Source organism: Lacerta agilis, chromosome 8 (genome assembly GCF_009819535.1).
Source record: "Lacerta agilis isolate rLacAgi1 chromosome 8, rLacAgi1.pri, whole genome shotgun sequence".
Classification (NCBI taxonomy): Eukaryota; Metazoa; Chordata; class Lepidosauria; order Squamata; family Lacertidae; genus Lacerta; species Lacerta agilis.
The window spans coordinates 3,731,469-3,746,989 of NC_046319.1; the positions used below are offsets into that span (position 1 = coordinate 3,731,469).

General features: G+C 46.4%; 1 protein-coding gene across 6 annotated transcripts in view; it reads right to left on the bottom strand.

Annotated features, from left to right (window-relative positions):
- Positions 1-15,241, bottom strand: part of KANSL3 (KAT8 regulatory NSL complex subunit 3) — a 31,520-nt gene extending 16,279 nt beyond the window's left edge. For 3 of the 6 annotated variants that reach the window (XM_033159079.1, XM_033159075.1, XM_033159080.1), the window contains exons 1-14: positions 14,904-14,998; positions 14,184-14,468; positions 13,180-13,350; positions 12,147-12,237; positions 11,711-11,896; positions 10,532-10,663; positions 9,772-9,888; positions 9,173-9,274; positions 8,954-9,025; positions 7,634-7,708; positions 7,217-7,374; positions 5,472-5,535; positions 2,361-2,564; positions 1,484-1,649 (exon numbers count right to left, since the gene is read on the bottom strand). In XM_033159079.1, the coding sequence (XP_033014970.1) occupies positions 1,484-1,649; positions 2,361-2,564; positions 5,472-5,535; positions 7,217-7,374; positions 7,634-7,708; positions 8,954-9,025; positions 9,173-9,274; positions 9,772-9,888; positions 10,532-10,663; positions 11,711-11,896; positions 12,147-12,237; positions 13,180-13,350; positions 14,184-14,401 (1,756 nt within the window). In that variant the 5' untranslated portion in view covers positions 14,402-14,468; positions 14,904-14,998. Of the gene's footprint in view, positions 1-1,483; positions 1,650-2,360; positions 2,565-5,471; positions 5,536-7,216; positions 7,375-7,633; positions 7,709-8,953; positions 9,026-9,172; positions 9,275-9,771; positions 9,889-10,531; positions 10,664-11,710; positions 11,897-12,146; positions 12,238-13,179; positions 13,351-14,183; positions 14,469-14,903; positions 14,999-15,153 lie in introns of those variants that run through there. The other 3 variants (XM_033159076.1, XM_033159077.1, XM_033159078.1) reach the window with 3 other exon arrangements.
- Between the last annotated feature and the right edge of the window lie 280 nt (positions 15,242-15,521).

Here is a 15,521-nt window from a genome sequence, read left to right on the forward strand (position 1 = left end):
AAGGCCAGAGTGACAAGGACCACAGGTGATCAAACAGCAGGGCAATCTGTTTCAACCCTTGAAAAATGCTGTCTCCCCCCTCCCCATGACCTCATGTATTAGAGAAGGAGAACAGAGGCAAGACGGAGAAGGAAAAGGGGAAGGGGGCCTATGAGAAAAATAAGTTGCTCAGCCAGTCTGGCACCAGCAATTTCCAGCTGCATCGGCTTTCACCAACCTGGTGTTTTCCAGGAGTTGTAGGAGTTTTGGATGACAGCTCCTATCAGCCCAAGTGAGATCAGGCAATAGGGTGCTGGAGCTGACAGGAGTTGTAGTCCAATATATCTGGAGGGCAGCAAGTTGGCAAAGGCTGAGCTGCAATGCGCAACACAACCTCATCACAGGACAGTTGTGGGTCAAGTGGCAGCCAAGGTAGCCCAGCTAAGAACACAGGAAGCTCCTTAGCTCAAGTCAGGCTACTGGTCTATTTAGCTCAGTATATATTGTCTACTCTGACTGGCAGCAGCTCCCCAGGGTCTCAAGCTTTCCCAGACCCACCACCACAGCTCCATTTTATCTGGAGCGGGGGTGGAACTGGGACCTTCTGCACGGATAGCTCATTGAGTTGTGACTCTCCACCCTTCTCTGATCAAGTTTCCTGTCCAGTTCTAATTCAGGGGATGACTGTAATGAGGATGCTATTGCTCCATTACCCTGACTATTCACTATACAGAGTGAATGGCAGCTCATCCTCCCTCCACAGCAGGCATGAAGCAAAGAAAGGGTAAAGCTTGGCAGCGCTACAGCAGAGTCTGGGCTGAAACTCATCTGCTGCCAAAGACAGGAGTCCCAGAAAGTGACCTGCAGCAGAGATCTGCAATTAAAAGCTCAAGGGAAAGGATCTGTATTTTCAAGGACAAAGAGGAGGAGTGGTTGCTACTGGGAGCTGGCAGGTCTGTTGAGCTGCACTGGGCACACAGAAAACCAGATTGAAGATGAGAGAGAACTTCCTGCCCCGCCCTCCGCCAATCTATCATGTGCCTTTGCAATCTATCATCGGTGCTGTTCTCTTCCCTTGGAGTCACCTGCATTCATCTCACAGACCAAGCCACAAAGCACAGCCTGCACAAGCTTATCACCAAGTAGGATGAAAGGCACCTGTTGAATATCTCTATCCCTCCACATACAAGACCATCACATATGCTTCTGATACTCCACTATACAGTCAACTGATGAGGACACACAAATTTATCTGCACGGGCACATTATAAGCCTACAAAAGGCACAATCAGCAGCCGGAGAGCAGGAAGGAAACAAAAGCTACTAAACAGAAGACACCCAAGGCCCATTAAAGCGGCTGTTTCTGTTCTGGAGGAAGTGACCCCTTTCTGAAAGTGGTGTTGCTTGGAGTGAAAACCTAGAATGTTGCCTGTTGCGCAGGCCCCAGTCTAAACATTCCCAGGATGCGAAAAGTTGCCCCACAAAGACAAACAGGCAGACTTACCTTGAGCCTGCTTGTGGGTCAGCGCTGCTGCAGCAGCTTCTGTCCGCTGCACGGACCTCTTCAGCAACTGGGTAGCCCCAATCTGACTGGATTTCTGAACTGATGACACAGTGGCCATTTTAGCCTTAGGACTGGAGGTGGGGCTGCTGGATACGCTGGAGAGGTCCTGCCCAAGGGAAAAATGCCACACCAAATACCATTAGGGGTGCATTACCATGAACAAGTTTAGTAATGCTTAGGATCATGGACTTGGAAAATTAATGGCAAGCTATGTCCATGCACCCCACACCTCCCTGCTCTCATGACTGAGTCCCATCCCTGCTACTGGCTCCTCTAATCCTCCAAAACATTCTGAATCTTCGCTTCTCTACCCATGGGTCTCACTATCAGCCCCCCTCCACCACTCTTCATATACAGGGCTCATTGCATCCCTCAGCTGCATGCTCACATCTCACAAGTATGACAAGTAACAAGTGCCCTCAGAACCTAAGTGACCCTTATTATAAAAGCTGGAAATTTGTTTTTTAGAAAGCTAAACGTGAAAAGGAAGAGCAGACTAAGGTGAGCACATTTAATCCATGTTTTCAAATGTGGTTGGCCATGCTCCTGTGGTATAGGGTTCCAAAGGTAGTCCTGAGAATTGTGTGGGCAATGCCTGGGAAAATCTAAAGCTGCAGTGTGACGGTGCCAGAATCTTGCATTCATCCAAGACTATCTTTCACTTAGCTGTAATTCCTGCCTTGGATCGGATGACCCTTCCAATTCCATGATTCAAGTTTTGTACCCTGTGCCTTTTCTATCTCTCCTTTTGGCACCTTCTGCTGTTGTCACTGCAACCCTTTGCAAGCACACGTGCTTTCCCCACCACTGTCATTACCTCTGACCCGGAAGGTGAAGCCGGGACCTTGGCTGCAGGGGAGGCTGGCCGGCTGCTTCTTTCTGGCATGTCAAAGGACAGATCCCGCCTGGCCAAGTCACGTGTCGTTTTCTTCTTCTTCTCAGCGTCTAGGTCCCGAGGGTCAGAGCCCGAATGGCTGTCTGCCCGGGTGAGCACTCCAGTTAGGAAGTCAGCGATCTCATCCTGCAGAGGCACGAAGACAGGGTTAGGTTCTTAAGAGCATCCACAAAGTAAACGTGCAAATGGTCTAAATGAAACTTCTTGTAGTTCAAACTATTTACACTCTCTTTCTCCCAGTCCTTCCCTTTACACTTTACTTTTACTATTCTTATGCCAACAGAAAATTTAATGCGCTGAAATGTGCTAAGGGGGCCTTCAGAGGAATAGAAAGGATTATGCGCAGATTCCTGCAGAAGGACCTCTGCCAAAGAGGGCAATGCAGAGATTTGCTTTCCACTGTGTGGCAGCACAGCGATGAAAATGCAATGCAGCAGGAAGCCATATGGAAGATTAGGGAATTACAGCAGGAGTGACCAGCCTCTCAGTAGGCTTCCACACATGACTAAGCGATGGCACTTTTGCACCCTGTTAAAACAGGAGACAGACAGTCTTATGCTGAAGACCTGAAAATATTTCCTGCCCAGGCACAGCTTTGTTGCCAGCCTGTGACACGCTTGGCTCCCTCCCAGCAGTGGTGACTCTTCTCTCAAGTGAGCACAATTGCTTTTGGATAGGTTCAAGTATTTCTCTTGCAAATGACAAGCGACGAAGAGACAAGGTTTTCAGAGCCTTTGGATTCTGCCCATCAAGACCCAAGAGTAGACTGGGCAGGACTTGAAATGTGAAAGTGTGGCTAGATGGGTCAGGTGAGGGCTTACACCATGCTTACACCACTATGAGTAGTCCCATTGAACTTAATGAGCACGACTAATGGGTGAATAAATTCCAATGAGTCCACTCTGAATAGGACTGAGTTGAATAAAATCATAGAATTGCTGAGTTGGACAGCCTTTCTCAAACTTGGGTCCCCAGATGTTTTTGGCCTACAAATCCCATCATCCCTAGGTAGCAGGACCAGTGGTAAGGGATGATGGGAGTTGTAGGCCAAAAACATCTGGGGACCCAAGGTTGAGAAACACTGAGTTGGGGCGGACTTCCGGTTGAGCGCGGAGCTCCATCAGTCGCAGGTTTCGCTCGGCTGAGCAAACCTGAGTGCGGCAGGGACGGGGTGTCTTCTACAGCGCAGAAGACCCCCAAGGAACCCCAAATCGAGAGTTTTGGGGGCATGGTCGTCCGGCTGGTGCCAGAAGGGTGCTCCTCCCTCCCCGGTAAGGCTCTGTTTTGAGCCCCTGAGAGCGAGGGAGTGGAGCCCCGGCAAATCGGACATACTGCTTTCCCTGCCTGCACGAAGCTGCGATACTGAGGGGCTACAGCGTTTCAATTCTTCCAAGTAAATAAAAAATGGACAAATGAACAAATCTGAAGAGAAAACTGTAAGTAATTTGATTTGATTTGGCTTCGGAGGGGATTCTAAAAACGGAAGTCAATCCCTCTCTGCTGAGATTAAGAGACAGTGCGATTTTGTAACTGAAGCTATTTTCAATGCGATTGAAACAAAGAAACTTTTGTAAGGGTGTTTTTAGTTTTAAAAGTGGATTGGATCTATTTTCCTCTTTCCTGGAGGTCCAGATGGAGTGGATATTATAAACTTTGGCAATGACTAAAAATAAAAATGGTGTACTTATGCAGTAAGGATTTACGTAGCAAGAAATAAATTGTTGTGACTAGCAACTTGAAGCTCGACCTTGAAATGACAAAGGGAAAACTGTCCTCGCGGTTTGTAAAGCAAGCTTTGGAACTTTTGCAGCAAGTAGCCGTGGGAATCAACAGCATTGCACAATTGGCACATAAAGAATTGGAGATTGAGACTGTGGACAATTTGGAGGACTTTACATTGGAACAGAAGGGAAAGGAAGAAGGGAACAGTGACAATGCTGTAAAAGAGGAGCTGGAACAGGATACATTAATTGGAGCCTTTAGGCAAGAAGAATTTAACAGTGTTAAAGACTGGTTCCTGTTGCCACTGGATTGTCAAAAGACTACAGACCTGCGATTAGTTGGACAGTTACAGGATCTTTTTTATGTTTCATGGGTCGGGTTTTTTGAAAGGGAGGGTATAGGGTAAAATATCAGAATTTAAAAACGAAATGGTATTTTATTACGGTTATGACAATTGGATATGGACACTGCGATAACGGACAATGCTTTGAAAGATAAATTCTGGGACCATAAGGGAGGGAGGTGCATGAGCAATATGAAAATTTTTGGTTAAGATAATGAGAAATTACAGAAGTATTTTGAGGCGGAGGTAGAGAAATGTTCAATAGGTAAAATGATGAGATGGATTTTAAATTAGAGTTTAAAGGTAAATAAAGCTGCAACTATGTAATAATTTAGAAATCAGTAAGAGGAGGATTGAGGAAGTCATTGTAAAGGAATAAAGATTGGAATTTAATTGACTGACCCGGGAGGAGGGACAGCATGCTGTGCTTTGGAAAGTATGTGGTTAAATGTAAAATGATTGTTGCTACCTCTGTGAGAGGGGGGTTTGGTGTGTATTGCTCCCCTCGGTGGGAGAGGGGGGAGTCTGGAGTGGTTAACCATGTATTATAATGTATTGGTTTTAATTGGTTTCTTAATTGGAAAATCTAATAAATTCTTATTAAAAAAAAAAAAGAGAAACACTGAGTTGGAAGGTACCCTCAAGGGTCATCCAGTGCAACCCCCTGCAATGCAGGAATCCCTGACAGAGAGCCATCAAATCTGTTTAAAAACCTCCAACGGAGAAGAGTCCACCACCTTCCAAGGTAGCCCATTCCACTGTTGAAACAACCCTCTATGTTTTGGACTGCAACTCCCATCAGTCCCAGCACCATATGGCAGTACTGGCTGCAGCTGATGGGAGCTGTAGTCCAAAACATCTGGATGACATCAGGTTAGGGTTGGCTTTTTGCCAAAATTATTTAGCACAGAGAAGTGATTAGGACCTCATAATTTATGTCATGTACTTGAGTAGGGAGATCTATTTACCTGTATACACCTGTCCACCATGCTCTGAGTCAGGCCTTCTGATTTCTTTTTGGCTTTGCTAATCCTATTATTTAAAAAAACAGAAAACCTGTCAAAGCACATGCTTTCTTTTATTTCCTTCTCCTTCCGAATTCACAGTCAGAAAGCTGATAGTAGCAGATGACCCCTGTAGGTCAATCTGGTACTACAGATGTTTTTGTCAACTTTGGACAAACCAACCTGCTCTGGATTTATATGACATCAAGGCATTAAGCAACACTTGCTTTTCACCAAATACAAACACCAAGAATGCTGATTAAATTTACTGGCAAATGCCAGGGGACTAAGCTTGCCCGTCCACTATGAAATGCACATCCCATTGTTCAAACTGATGTTCACATTCTGTGCCCCCATTTTCTTGTGTACCTTAGCTTCCTAACTTATGGCAGTGAATTATAGGATGCTTTTCATACAGAAAGTTCCAGGTCCAGTCTCTGGCATTTCCAGCTAAGGGGTGCTTGAATGACACTGGCAGATAGATGGAGGGACTTATCAGTCAGACTCAGTGTTAAGGCAGCTTCATGTATGCATTGGTGTCATTTCAAAGTTTAAATCAAGGCATACATGCCAACTCTTAGGGGCTGAGGTCCCTTTGACCCTCCATAAAATATTTGAGGGGGCTGGGCCACCCAAAGTTGCTGGGCATTGCCATTCAAGTGGTGTGCAGGCACCACTTCATGTGACTGATTATGCGCAACAGGGCTTACCTCCCCACCCCCAGCATTTTATTCAAGTTGACACTCCTGAATCAAGATTTGTTTGAGTTTCTCTGCAGCAGGGGTGGAGAGACCTCCGGCTTTGGGGGAGAGGAAATGGGGCACTCAAAGCTTTTCACCACACTCTTTTCCCCAGGCCACAGCCCTTACTGGTCCTACTTTGCACCTTTCTTGAGAGTTTGCACCTCTGGACTCTGATAATGCCTTCTGCTGGCCTGGATGAAGGATAGAGAGGAGTACAGTATGTGTGTATAGGCTACTGTGCAAAGGTAAGATTTACATTCCTTGCTCTACCCATTTTTGCCTCTGGCTCTGTCCATCAACTGGCATACAGCCCCCAAAGATTGCCCAGAAAAGAGTGTGGTCCATGGGCTGAAAAAGTTTCCCCAGACCCACTCTAAGAACATCAAGAACCTGCTGGATCAGAGCAATGGCCCACCTAGTCCAGCCTCCTGTTCTCACAGTGGCCACCCAGATCCCTGAGGGAAACCCACAGGGAAACACAGGTTGTACAATGACAATAAAGGTATTTATTGTTATTATTATTATTATTATTATTATTACTAAGCCGCATTGGAGCACATTCTCCCCATTTTAAGTTTCCAGGAACGGGTATTCAGAAGCATTGATGCCTCCAACTATGGAGGCAGAGCATAGCTATCATAGCTAGTAGCAACCGACAGCCCTCTTCTCCATTAATTTGTCTATCCACTTTTAAGGCTATCCAGGTAGGTGGCCATCACTGACTTCTTGGAGGGGGGGGGACAAGTTCCACAGATGTATTCCTTATTTATTTAATAAAATTTATACACTGCTTGATTGTAAAAAAACAAACCTTAAAACGGTTTACAAAAATGGTTTAAAACCTCTAAGCAGGAAGCAGTTTTAGCTTTGCAGGTCAACATACAATATCCCTACCAAGGTCCTTTTTTTAAACAAAGAACCTCACGGTCTAAGATCTAACAATAATCTTGCCCTGGCTGAACACACCTCAGATTATCATCAGCTCCTCCAACCACGACTAGGCTGTTCTCGGCTCGAAGCTTCTCCCGGAAATCTTCCATGGCTTCACTATTGCACTGAAGGGAGTTCTGACCAATCACAAAAAGAACTGGAGTCTTCATGTCCAGAAGTGGGTCATCAACATCCTGTTGCACAAAACAACACATCTCTTAGTTTTAGAAGTGGTAAGGAGGGTACACTTTGCTGCTGCTGCTGCTGCTGCTGCTGGGCAGAATGCAAGAGCAGCCTTCCTATCTGCTGCATATTTTTAAAGGAGGGAACCAACATGCAAAGCATTCCCGGTATGTTGTTGGCAATGTAGCCAAAAAGCAACCCACTCCTCACGCCATGCTGTAAAACCAGTTTATTAGCTGGCAGTTTCAAATTTAGCAATATCATGCTTACCCCTCTGGGCCCATCCACAGTTAAGAGAGGGAACCCAAGACACACCACAGCACTGACGTCCTCCATCACTGAAACCTAGACATGGAAACAAAGGGGTCACATTTCTATGACTACTACAGGATATGTTTAGCCTGGTAAATAAAAAACAGAGAGCAGATATGATAGCCATCTTCAAGTATCTCAAGGGCTGCCACATAGAGGTTGGGTACGACCCAAACCAATGGCTTCAAGAACTTCAAGCAAGAGCTGTTTGACAGTGGAACAGACTCCCTCAGAAGGTGGTGGACTCTCCTTCCCTGGAGGTTTTTAAGCAGAGGTTGGATGGCAACCTGCCATGTATGAACTAGTTGAGATTCCTGCATTACAGTGGGTTGGACTAGACTAGAGGACCCTCCTGGTCCAAACCAACTCTACAATTCTATTACTCTAGGACCATGTAGCTCAACTGGCAATCCACATCCAGTAGTCAGGAAAGATGATTCTGTGGCTAATCTGTTACAGCTGTATTTGCTTTTCAAGTACAACAAAGAGTAAAACCAGACTTTTCCTTCCTAATGCATGTGCTCACTCTTTCCAAAATGCAGTCAGTACAGTACACTTAGTCTCTTTAAGGCCCCTATATCTGCACTATACATGTAAAGCACTATCGTGCCCCCAAAGAATCCTGTGAACTGTGGTTTGTTAAGGATGCTGAGAGTTGTCAGGAGACCCCTATTCTCCTCACAGAACTACAATTCTCAGAGTGGTTTAACAGTTAATTCCTCTTCCAAGAAACCCTGGAAGTGTAGCTTGCATCATTAGAGGAGCTTACTTAGACTAACACGGTGTAACACAGCTTTCCCAAACCTGATGCTCTCCAGATGTTTTGAGCTGCATCCAAGGGTACTAAAGGAGCTTGTGGCTGTAATTTCGGAGCCTTTCTTTGAGAATTCATGGAGAACATGTGATGTCCCTGCAGATTGGAAGCAGGCAATTGTTGTCCCCATCTTCAAAAAGCGGAGGGGTAAGGAGACCCAGGTAATTACCAACCAGTGAACTTGACATCAGCACCCTTCCAACTCTACAATTCTGATTCTTTGAAGATTCTCATCAGACCCTGCTAGGACAACCAAGCTGTGCTGCCTGGGGCTGGTGCGTGTTGTTGTCCTAAGCAGCTGGAGGGTATCTGGTTGGGGAAAGCTGGGAAGCAGAATACTTTCAGGTCCTATGCCTTGGTTTCCCTTCTGGTTTTTAATCTGCACGTACCACACTGCTGCGCTTTCCTGCAGTAAACTAGTACTGTATAGTAATACTGGAGGTATAGACAAGAGAGTGACATACATGACAGGCCACCAGAGCTCCTGTGTTCCAGCCAATGAGGATTACTGGTTTGTGAGAGAAATGGTTGTGGATCTGGAAAAGAAAGGGAAGACGGGAAATTCAAAAGCTAAGTAATTTCCAAACTGGAAGCCATGCATATCAAAGTGAAAAGTTTTGGATTTATAGAAGCTCGGGGGAAGTTCAACAACACTACTTGGATTTAGCTACTCCTGTACCCACCTCCATAACTTTGCCTCTCACAGCACCAATCATGTGCTCCAGGCATTGCAACACTCCAACCCCACTGCCGTTATTCATTAAATGGGTAGCAACAGGGATCACCTGCAAGACAAGCGAAGATAAGCAGATTAAACAGCAATTCCACCACAGTCCAATTTATACTGCAACCAAAAGTTACACCTGTGAATTTCATTGGAGGGGGGAAACACTAAGATATGGGACTCCGCAAACTGTTGAGTTTGTACATATCTGGAGTGTCTTACTCCACCTCAGTATGGTTCTAGTTTTGGAGCCTAGAATTGCATTAGCATTTTTTGCTGCTGCATCACACTGTTGACACGAAGCCCAGAAGTGTCCCCCACTCACCTGTTACCTGCCCAGGGTATTTTCCAGTACTTCCACTTTCATGTGTGCCTGATCTTCCTCTCCTGCAAATGGTTATTCTACACTTGCTTTCCATCTAAATCCAATCCAAGAAGGGAATGAAAGTCTACAGGAGTCTGTGGGGTCCCTGCATTTGCACTGAAGGCGGGGGTGGGGAGGGAGGGGACATAGCCTGCTGTAGGAGAATGAGAACAGGGTGGTGAAGAGACACAAACCTTTCCCAAGCAAGAGAGTTGTGACTGCCAGAACCGATGCCGCCGAGAAGTGGGAAACATTGAATTGGAGGGTCCAGAAGATGCCAACAGGATGAGGGGAGAACCAGGCAACTTGCTCTTAGGAAAACAAACAAAGCCAAGAAGTAAAAAAAAAAGCAAAAAAAAAAGCTGCTTCTCCAAGAAGCTCCAGCCCCTTCAACAACCATGTCTCCAAACACGGTTGCTCTACTGATCAATAGTTTAAGTCTTGACAACCAAAGCCAAGGGAAGTCATTCTATACTGCCTTTGGCATTTTAAAACCACCAGCCTTTTCCCAGTTTAGCAGCTAAATATCTCTGCTGCCCTCCCCCAACTGACTGATTCAAAGGGGAACAAGCAATGGCCTTTTTAAACCTCAGTTTTTATTTCTGTTATCTGCTAGATCTCAGCCACCTCCATTTCCACGTGTCTGCTCTCTTCCTTCTCCTGGCAAAAGCCCACTGCAACAGAGTCCCCTTTCAGCTCATCTCATTATCTAAGCCAAGGTTTGGCTTAATGTGTTGTCTGAATCTTGTATTGTGGCTAAAGCTCTCTCCTCACTAACCACAAGCTGTAGCCAAGAATAAGGACCAGGGAGGAAAAAAGTGGCTGATAGCTCCATTCCGGGAGCTGGCATGTTTGCATGTGAACCTGCTCTTAAAATAAAAATGAAAAACAGCTACAGCACAGAAATAAAACCCAGGACCCCCTCCTTTTCCTGATGGCCCACAATACACTTACTGGTTTGTTATGTGAAAGGACACCTATGGCTGGATCCCATGGTCGCTTCAGCAAGAGGGAGAGGGCCTCAGCTCCTGCTGCTCCTGTCTTTGCAGTCGAGGACAACAGCATCCGATCAATGAGGATGGGAATCTGAAACACATTGATAAGCATGTGATGGAACTCCAGAACACAGACATTCATTCCTCATAGTGACAGGAATACATTCACACTCTATAGCTAGTTCACTATTATTAGTGCATCAATGGTTAAGGGCTGCCAAACTGGGGCAGGGGATGACGATGACTAGAGACTTCCTGAAACAAAAAGGCTCTCTAGCTTCCACTTCCCTTATAAGGGATAACAGCTGAGAGATTTAAACATGACTAGCTTATACATGAGTATTACTCCCAAACAAACACACAGAGAAATTCAAACCTACAGTATCTTAAAGGAGAGAGAGATTTGTGTTCGCTCTTTTCCTAGCACTTAAGTAGCATTAACCTGAAAGGTCAGCATTGATTTATAATTAGAATTATATGGAATTCAAATTGTGGTATAGTATGATCATGACTTTCATGGGGGTTACGTTTCACAGATGAGGTGTACATGCAAAAATGTGCATACTCAAACCATACTCTTGAAACTTCCCCCATGGAACCATGCTTACCTTCCAAGCAAAGAACCATACTTTGCTTACCAGGCTCTGGAATGCTTAAGTGGGAACTCAGACAGTCCCAAGACATCTCATGAAAGCACCCTAGAGTCCAGTAAGCAAGGCTTCTTTTTCTGCCAGGTTTTGTGTGCAATTAATTTGTGGGATTTCAACCTACTGCCTTTCAACCACACAAGGTTGAAATTATGTAAATTAATTGCATACACAATGCAGTCACACTGTACAATAAAATACAATATGTAAGAAACAAAAGCAATAAGAGTACAGTTTCAAAACCACGCAACATCTAACACAGCACATTACAATAGCCACAACAGACAGAAAAAGGATAAAGTGGTCCACCAAGACCTTCAGAAAATTTCAAGTGGTTGGGAGGGGGAGTTTGGGAACCACTGGTTTATAAGGAAAAGAGAAGTGGCACCTTCTTTTAAGTAGAATGCTTTGCCTAAATAAGAAGCATGGAAAGGAGGATTAAAAAGTGTTGGGGGGGGGAACCCCCTCCCCAACACATCGTGTTCATTCACCTTTCCTTTAAGAGTCTGCAGGGCATCTAGGTAAGCAGCCAGCATAGGCAAACTAAGGGTTTCCACCAGCGTCGAGTGAAGCCACTGGGTCAGCTTGGTATCCCAACTGATGCTTGCCAAAGCCTGACGGACACGCCGGGCACATTTGTCCACTGCTATCCTCCTGAGCACCGGTTCGTTGCAAGCCTGATGGAAAACAGAGGAGAAGGACCCAAAGTGAGGTTGCATAACAAAGTGTGCTGACCGCAGAACAAAGCAGCAGTGACAAAGCCTAGAGTTACAATGTCTCAGATGTCAAAGTAGAGATGAGACCTTCCCGATTTCATGGGACAAAACACAGAAGTACAAAGGGCACCACACATTTAATAAAACAGGCAACCTGTCAGAGGGATTAGAAGCTCAGAAGCAGGCACAGCAAGAGCAATGCTATTCTTACCCCTTCATTGGCTAACCGGGCCAGCCTGTCAGACTGTAAAGCTTTGAGGATTTTATTGAACAGCTTATTTTGGGCTATTGTCCAGCCAGATCTGCAAAGGAAAAAAATCAAGTTAGCAGTTCACCTTCCAGGTCAGCCTGAGGGTAGAATATTCACATGCAAATCATGGGCGGAACCACAAGCAAAAGTAGGTGGAGCAATTCACATAAATGTTACTTTTGTAGAAAAGGACAGTTTCTAGATACATTTGAACACAGCTCTCTATTTTCAATTCAGGCAGTCAAAACACATTATGAGAGTTCAAAAAGACATTTCAGCCAGGCAAAAGCCACCAAGGAGGTTATGCAGTAGGCCGGTGAGGGTGTGGCCTGGGGGAGTCCCAAGGGCTAGCTAGAGAAGCTTGGAGGGCCACCTTCAGTCCCCAGAGCCTGAGGTTCCTCACCTCAGCTACAGCTGGAAGCACCCAAAAAGTACTGATTCCTAATTGTGGCCTAGATCAGATGGAAGAGGAAACCATGGTTTGATGCTACAAGAATGGGCAATTGTGAGCCCTGGACTTGACCACTCCCCTGCACCCTCTCCTCTTTCACCTGCCAAAAATGGAGATCAGAAGCCTGTGCTCTTAAAACTAACCAGTGTTTCCTGTGGCATGTCTATAACTACAGTTGGCAAGATCAAGCCAGGACTGAACCGCAATCTAAATAAGCCACAGTTTTCATTCACTGATGTGATATCCAGGCAGGAAATCATCCTGTATGAAGCAGATGTGAGTTAACCACAAAAACGTTTAGCAAACACACATGCACTCCCCCAAGGCCCACTGCTAACCCAAAATGTCTACACACACCTTGCAACAATGATCTGCATTCACTACCCAAGTATTTTGGAATTAAAGCCGATTTGCAGAACCCTGAACGCTGCCTGGTCCCAAATTATCTCCAGGCGAAAAAAGCAAAAAAAAGAAATGGCACCACCAAAGAACAGGCACCACCAGTGCATAAAACAATCTTCTGTCCACTCCCCAATTTATTACCTGTTCATATGCTCCTCCCAGTCATCAGGTGGAGGTGGCGTATCAGTGTCTGTGCGGGCAAATATCACATGGCGCTCACACTCATTCATCACAGTGCGGGCTTTCTGGTTGTCGTAGAGTGGCACGGGTGTGGGTGTCACTGTTTCCACATCAATGGGAACATCTGCCTCACTGTAAGCAGACAAGGACATGTCATGGAACAGAGCAATCAGCCTCCATTTCCCACCCCATAAAAGCTATACATACCTGCAATACAAATGGCCACATTGAGCAAAAGGGAGCTTTGGATAAATGGGTAAGCTGGGGTAAATGGGAAGCTGAATCAGAACAATAGTCCTGCTAGCTCAGCTTTGTCTACATTGGTTGACAGTGGATCTCCAGGATTTCAGATGGGGAGTCTTCCCCAGCACTCCCTAGAGATGATGCTTGATGTCGGTTATTTCTTACCAGGGGTGGCCTTTCCCATTTCACCTGAGGCAAAATAGTTAGGTGCTGCCCTGTGCATGCTATGCGCCCCCCCCCCCCCGCCATCTCTACCAAAGCTTTGCTTAGCAGTGTTATGCAGCTATGGCTTCCAGCAAAATCTCGCTAGAACTCAGAAGCTGCCACAGCCACTTCTCCACACTTCTGCTACCCAAGGCAGCTGCTTCAGTCTACCTCACGGATGGGCCAGCCCTGTGCCTGGGCCCTTCAGCAAGCAAAAGCTGGCATTCTACTACAGTCGTACCTTGGAAGTTGAACAGAATCCGTTCCAGAAGTCCATTCGACTTCCAAAACATTTGAAAACCAAATCATGGCTTCTGATTAGCTGCAGGAAGTTCCTGAGCTATGCCCCATCTCCTGGTCCAGCATAAGTGTTGGTGCCACTGTTCAACCTTTCAGCTTAGTTTGAAAGAAGCACATGCAAATCCTCAGAAGGGGGGCAAATAATGCAATTACAGATACCTGCACACAAAATATCCCTAATGTAACTCTCACGTAAGAGTAAAACAAGTGAAACTCACATGGCGTTGCTATCTTGGTGTCTCTTGGGAGTGACGAACAGCAGACGGGTGGGACGGGCATTGCTGGCATCAGGGTGGGCGCTCCATGGCTTGGCATAGCTGTGGTCCAGGAAGACCAGGTCTAGTTCTCTCTCATGGACTGATAGCTGAAAAAGCAGAGAGGTCCCCATCCTCCGTGCCGAGGTTTGGAAGTCTCGCTCAGTGCCTCGGTAAGACATGTCTAGGTCGTATGTCTCTGCCACTAGCACTGGCACAATAAACTCTTACGGCTCCACATTCTTGCTGCTAGGGAAGGATAAAGAACAAGTAAACAATGTGAAATAATCTGCTTCTTACCCATGTTAAGCACATGTTTAGCTATCAAATGAAAACAAGAATGTGCATACAGAACCAATGCCCCCATTTTGCTCACTTACTCCAATCAAGTCATTATCTCCATGACCAGGCACAAAAATCAACACAAAATGATACACCATAAAATTGATACAAATTAAAAACCCCACATGCAGAGTTTTGTGTGTATCTGTTTATGTGCATATTTCTGGGAAGGGAGTCCGTGGCTTTCACCAGATTCTCCAAGGGGCCTGTGCCCAGACCAGGTTAAGAACCACTGGGTTAAAGTATCAGCTAAGGCTGGGGAGACCCAGGTTAAAATCTCTGATTATTCTCGAAGTTCAATGGATGATATGGGACCAGTAATTTGCTTTCAGCCTAACCTACCTCAGAGGGTTGTAGCTAAAAATTATAGGATTACCCCGCCGCTCTCTCCAACCTCTGACCAAGGCCACTGAAGCCGCTCAGAAACAGCCGAGAAGCGCACCAGCAGAAAGAGCCCCTGAGAATGTACAAAGCGCCCAGAGAGTCTTGTCCCCCCCCCCCGCCGCCAAATCTGGAGCTTCCGTCAGAAAGGAGCGCTTGATATCAGAACCTCTTTCTGGACCCAGAGAAGGAGCAGCTATTCCTCACCCACCTCCGACCAGAGAAATAACGCAAGGGGGCTCAACGCCTGCCCGGAGCCCCGGAACCTCTCGCCAGAATCCAGCCAGGGCAGGCCTCAGGCCTCTGGCCCATTTGCGCATGCGCGGCGCTCTCCCCTCTCCGGAGCCGCCCGGGAGTCTTTGGGAGGGGAGGGCCGCGGCTGGGCGAGAAGGAAAACCCGGCCAGTGGATCCCGCGCTGAGTGAAGGGAAGCCTCCGTTTGGTCGGGAGGCAGGGAAGGGAGGACGATTCCTTCCAGGCACCTCGAACGCGCATAGCTTGGGCGGCCTCTTAGCCCCGCTGCTGAAGAGGGGGACTAAGATTTGCAGGGGCGCCAGTGTTGCAACTGTTGCTGCTGGTT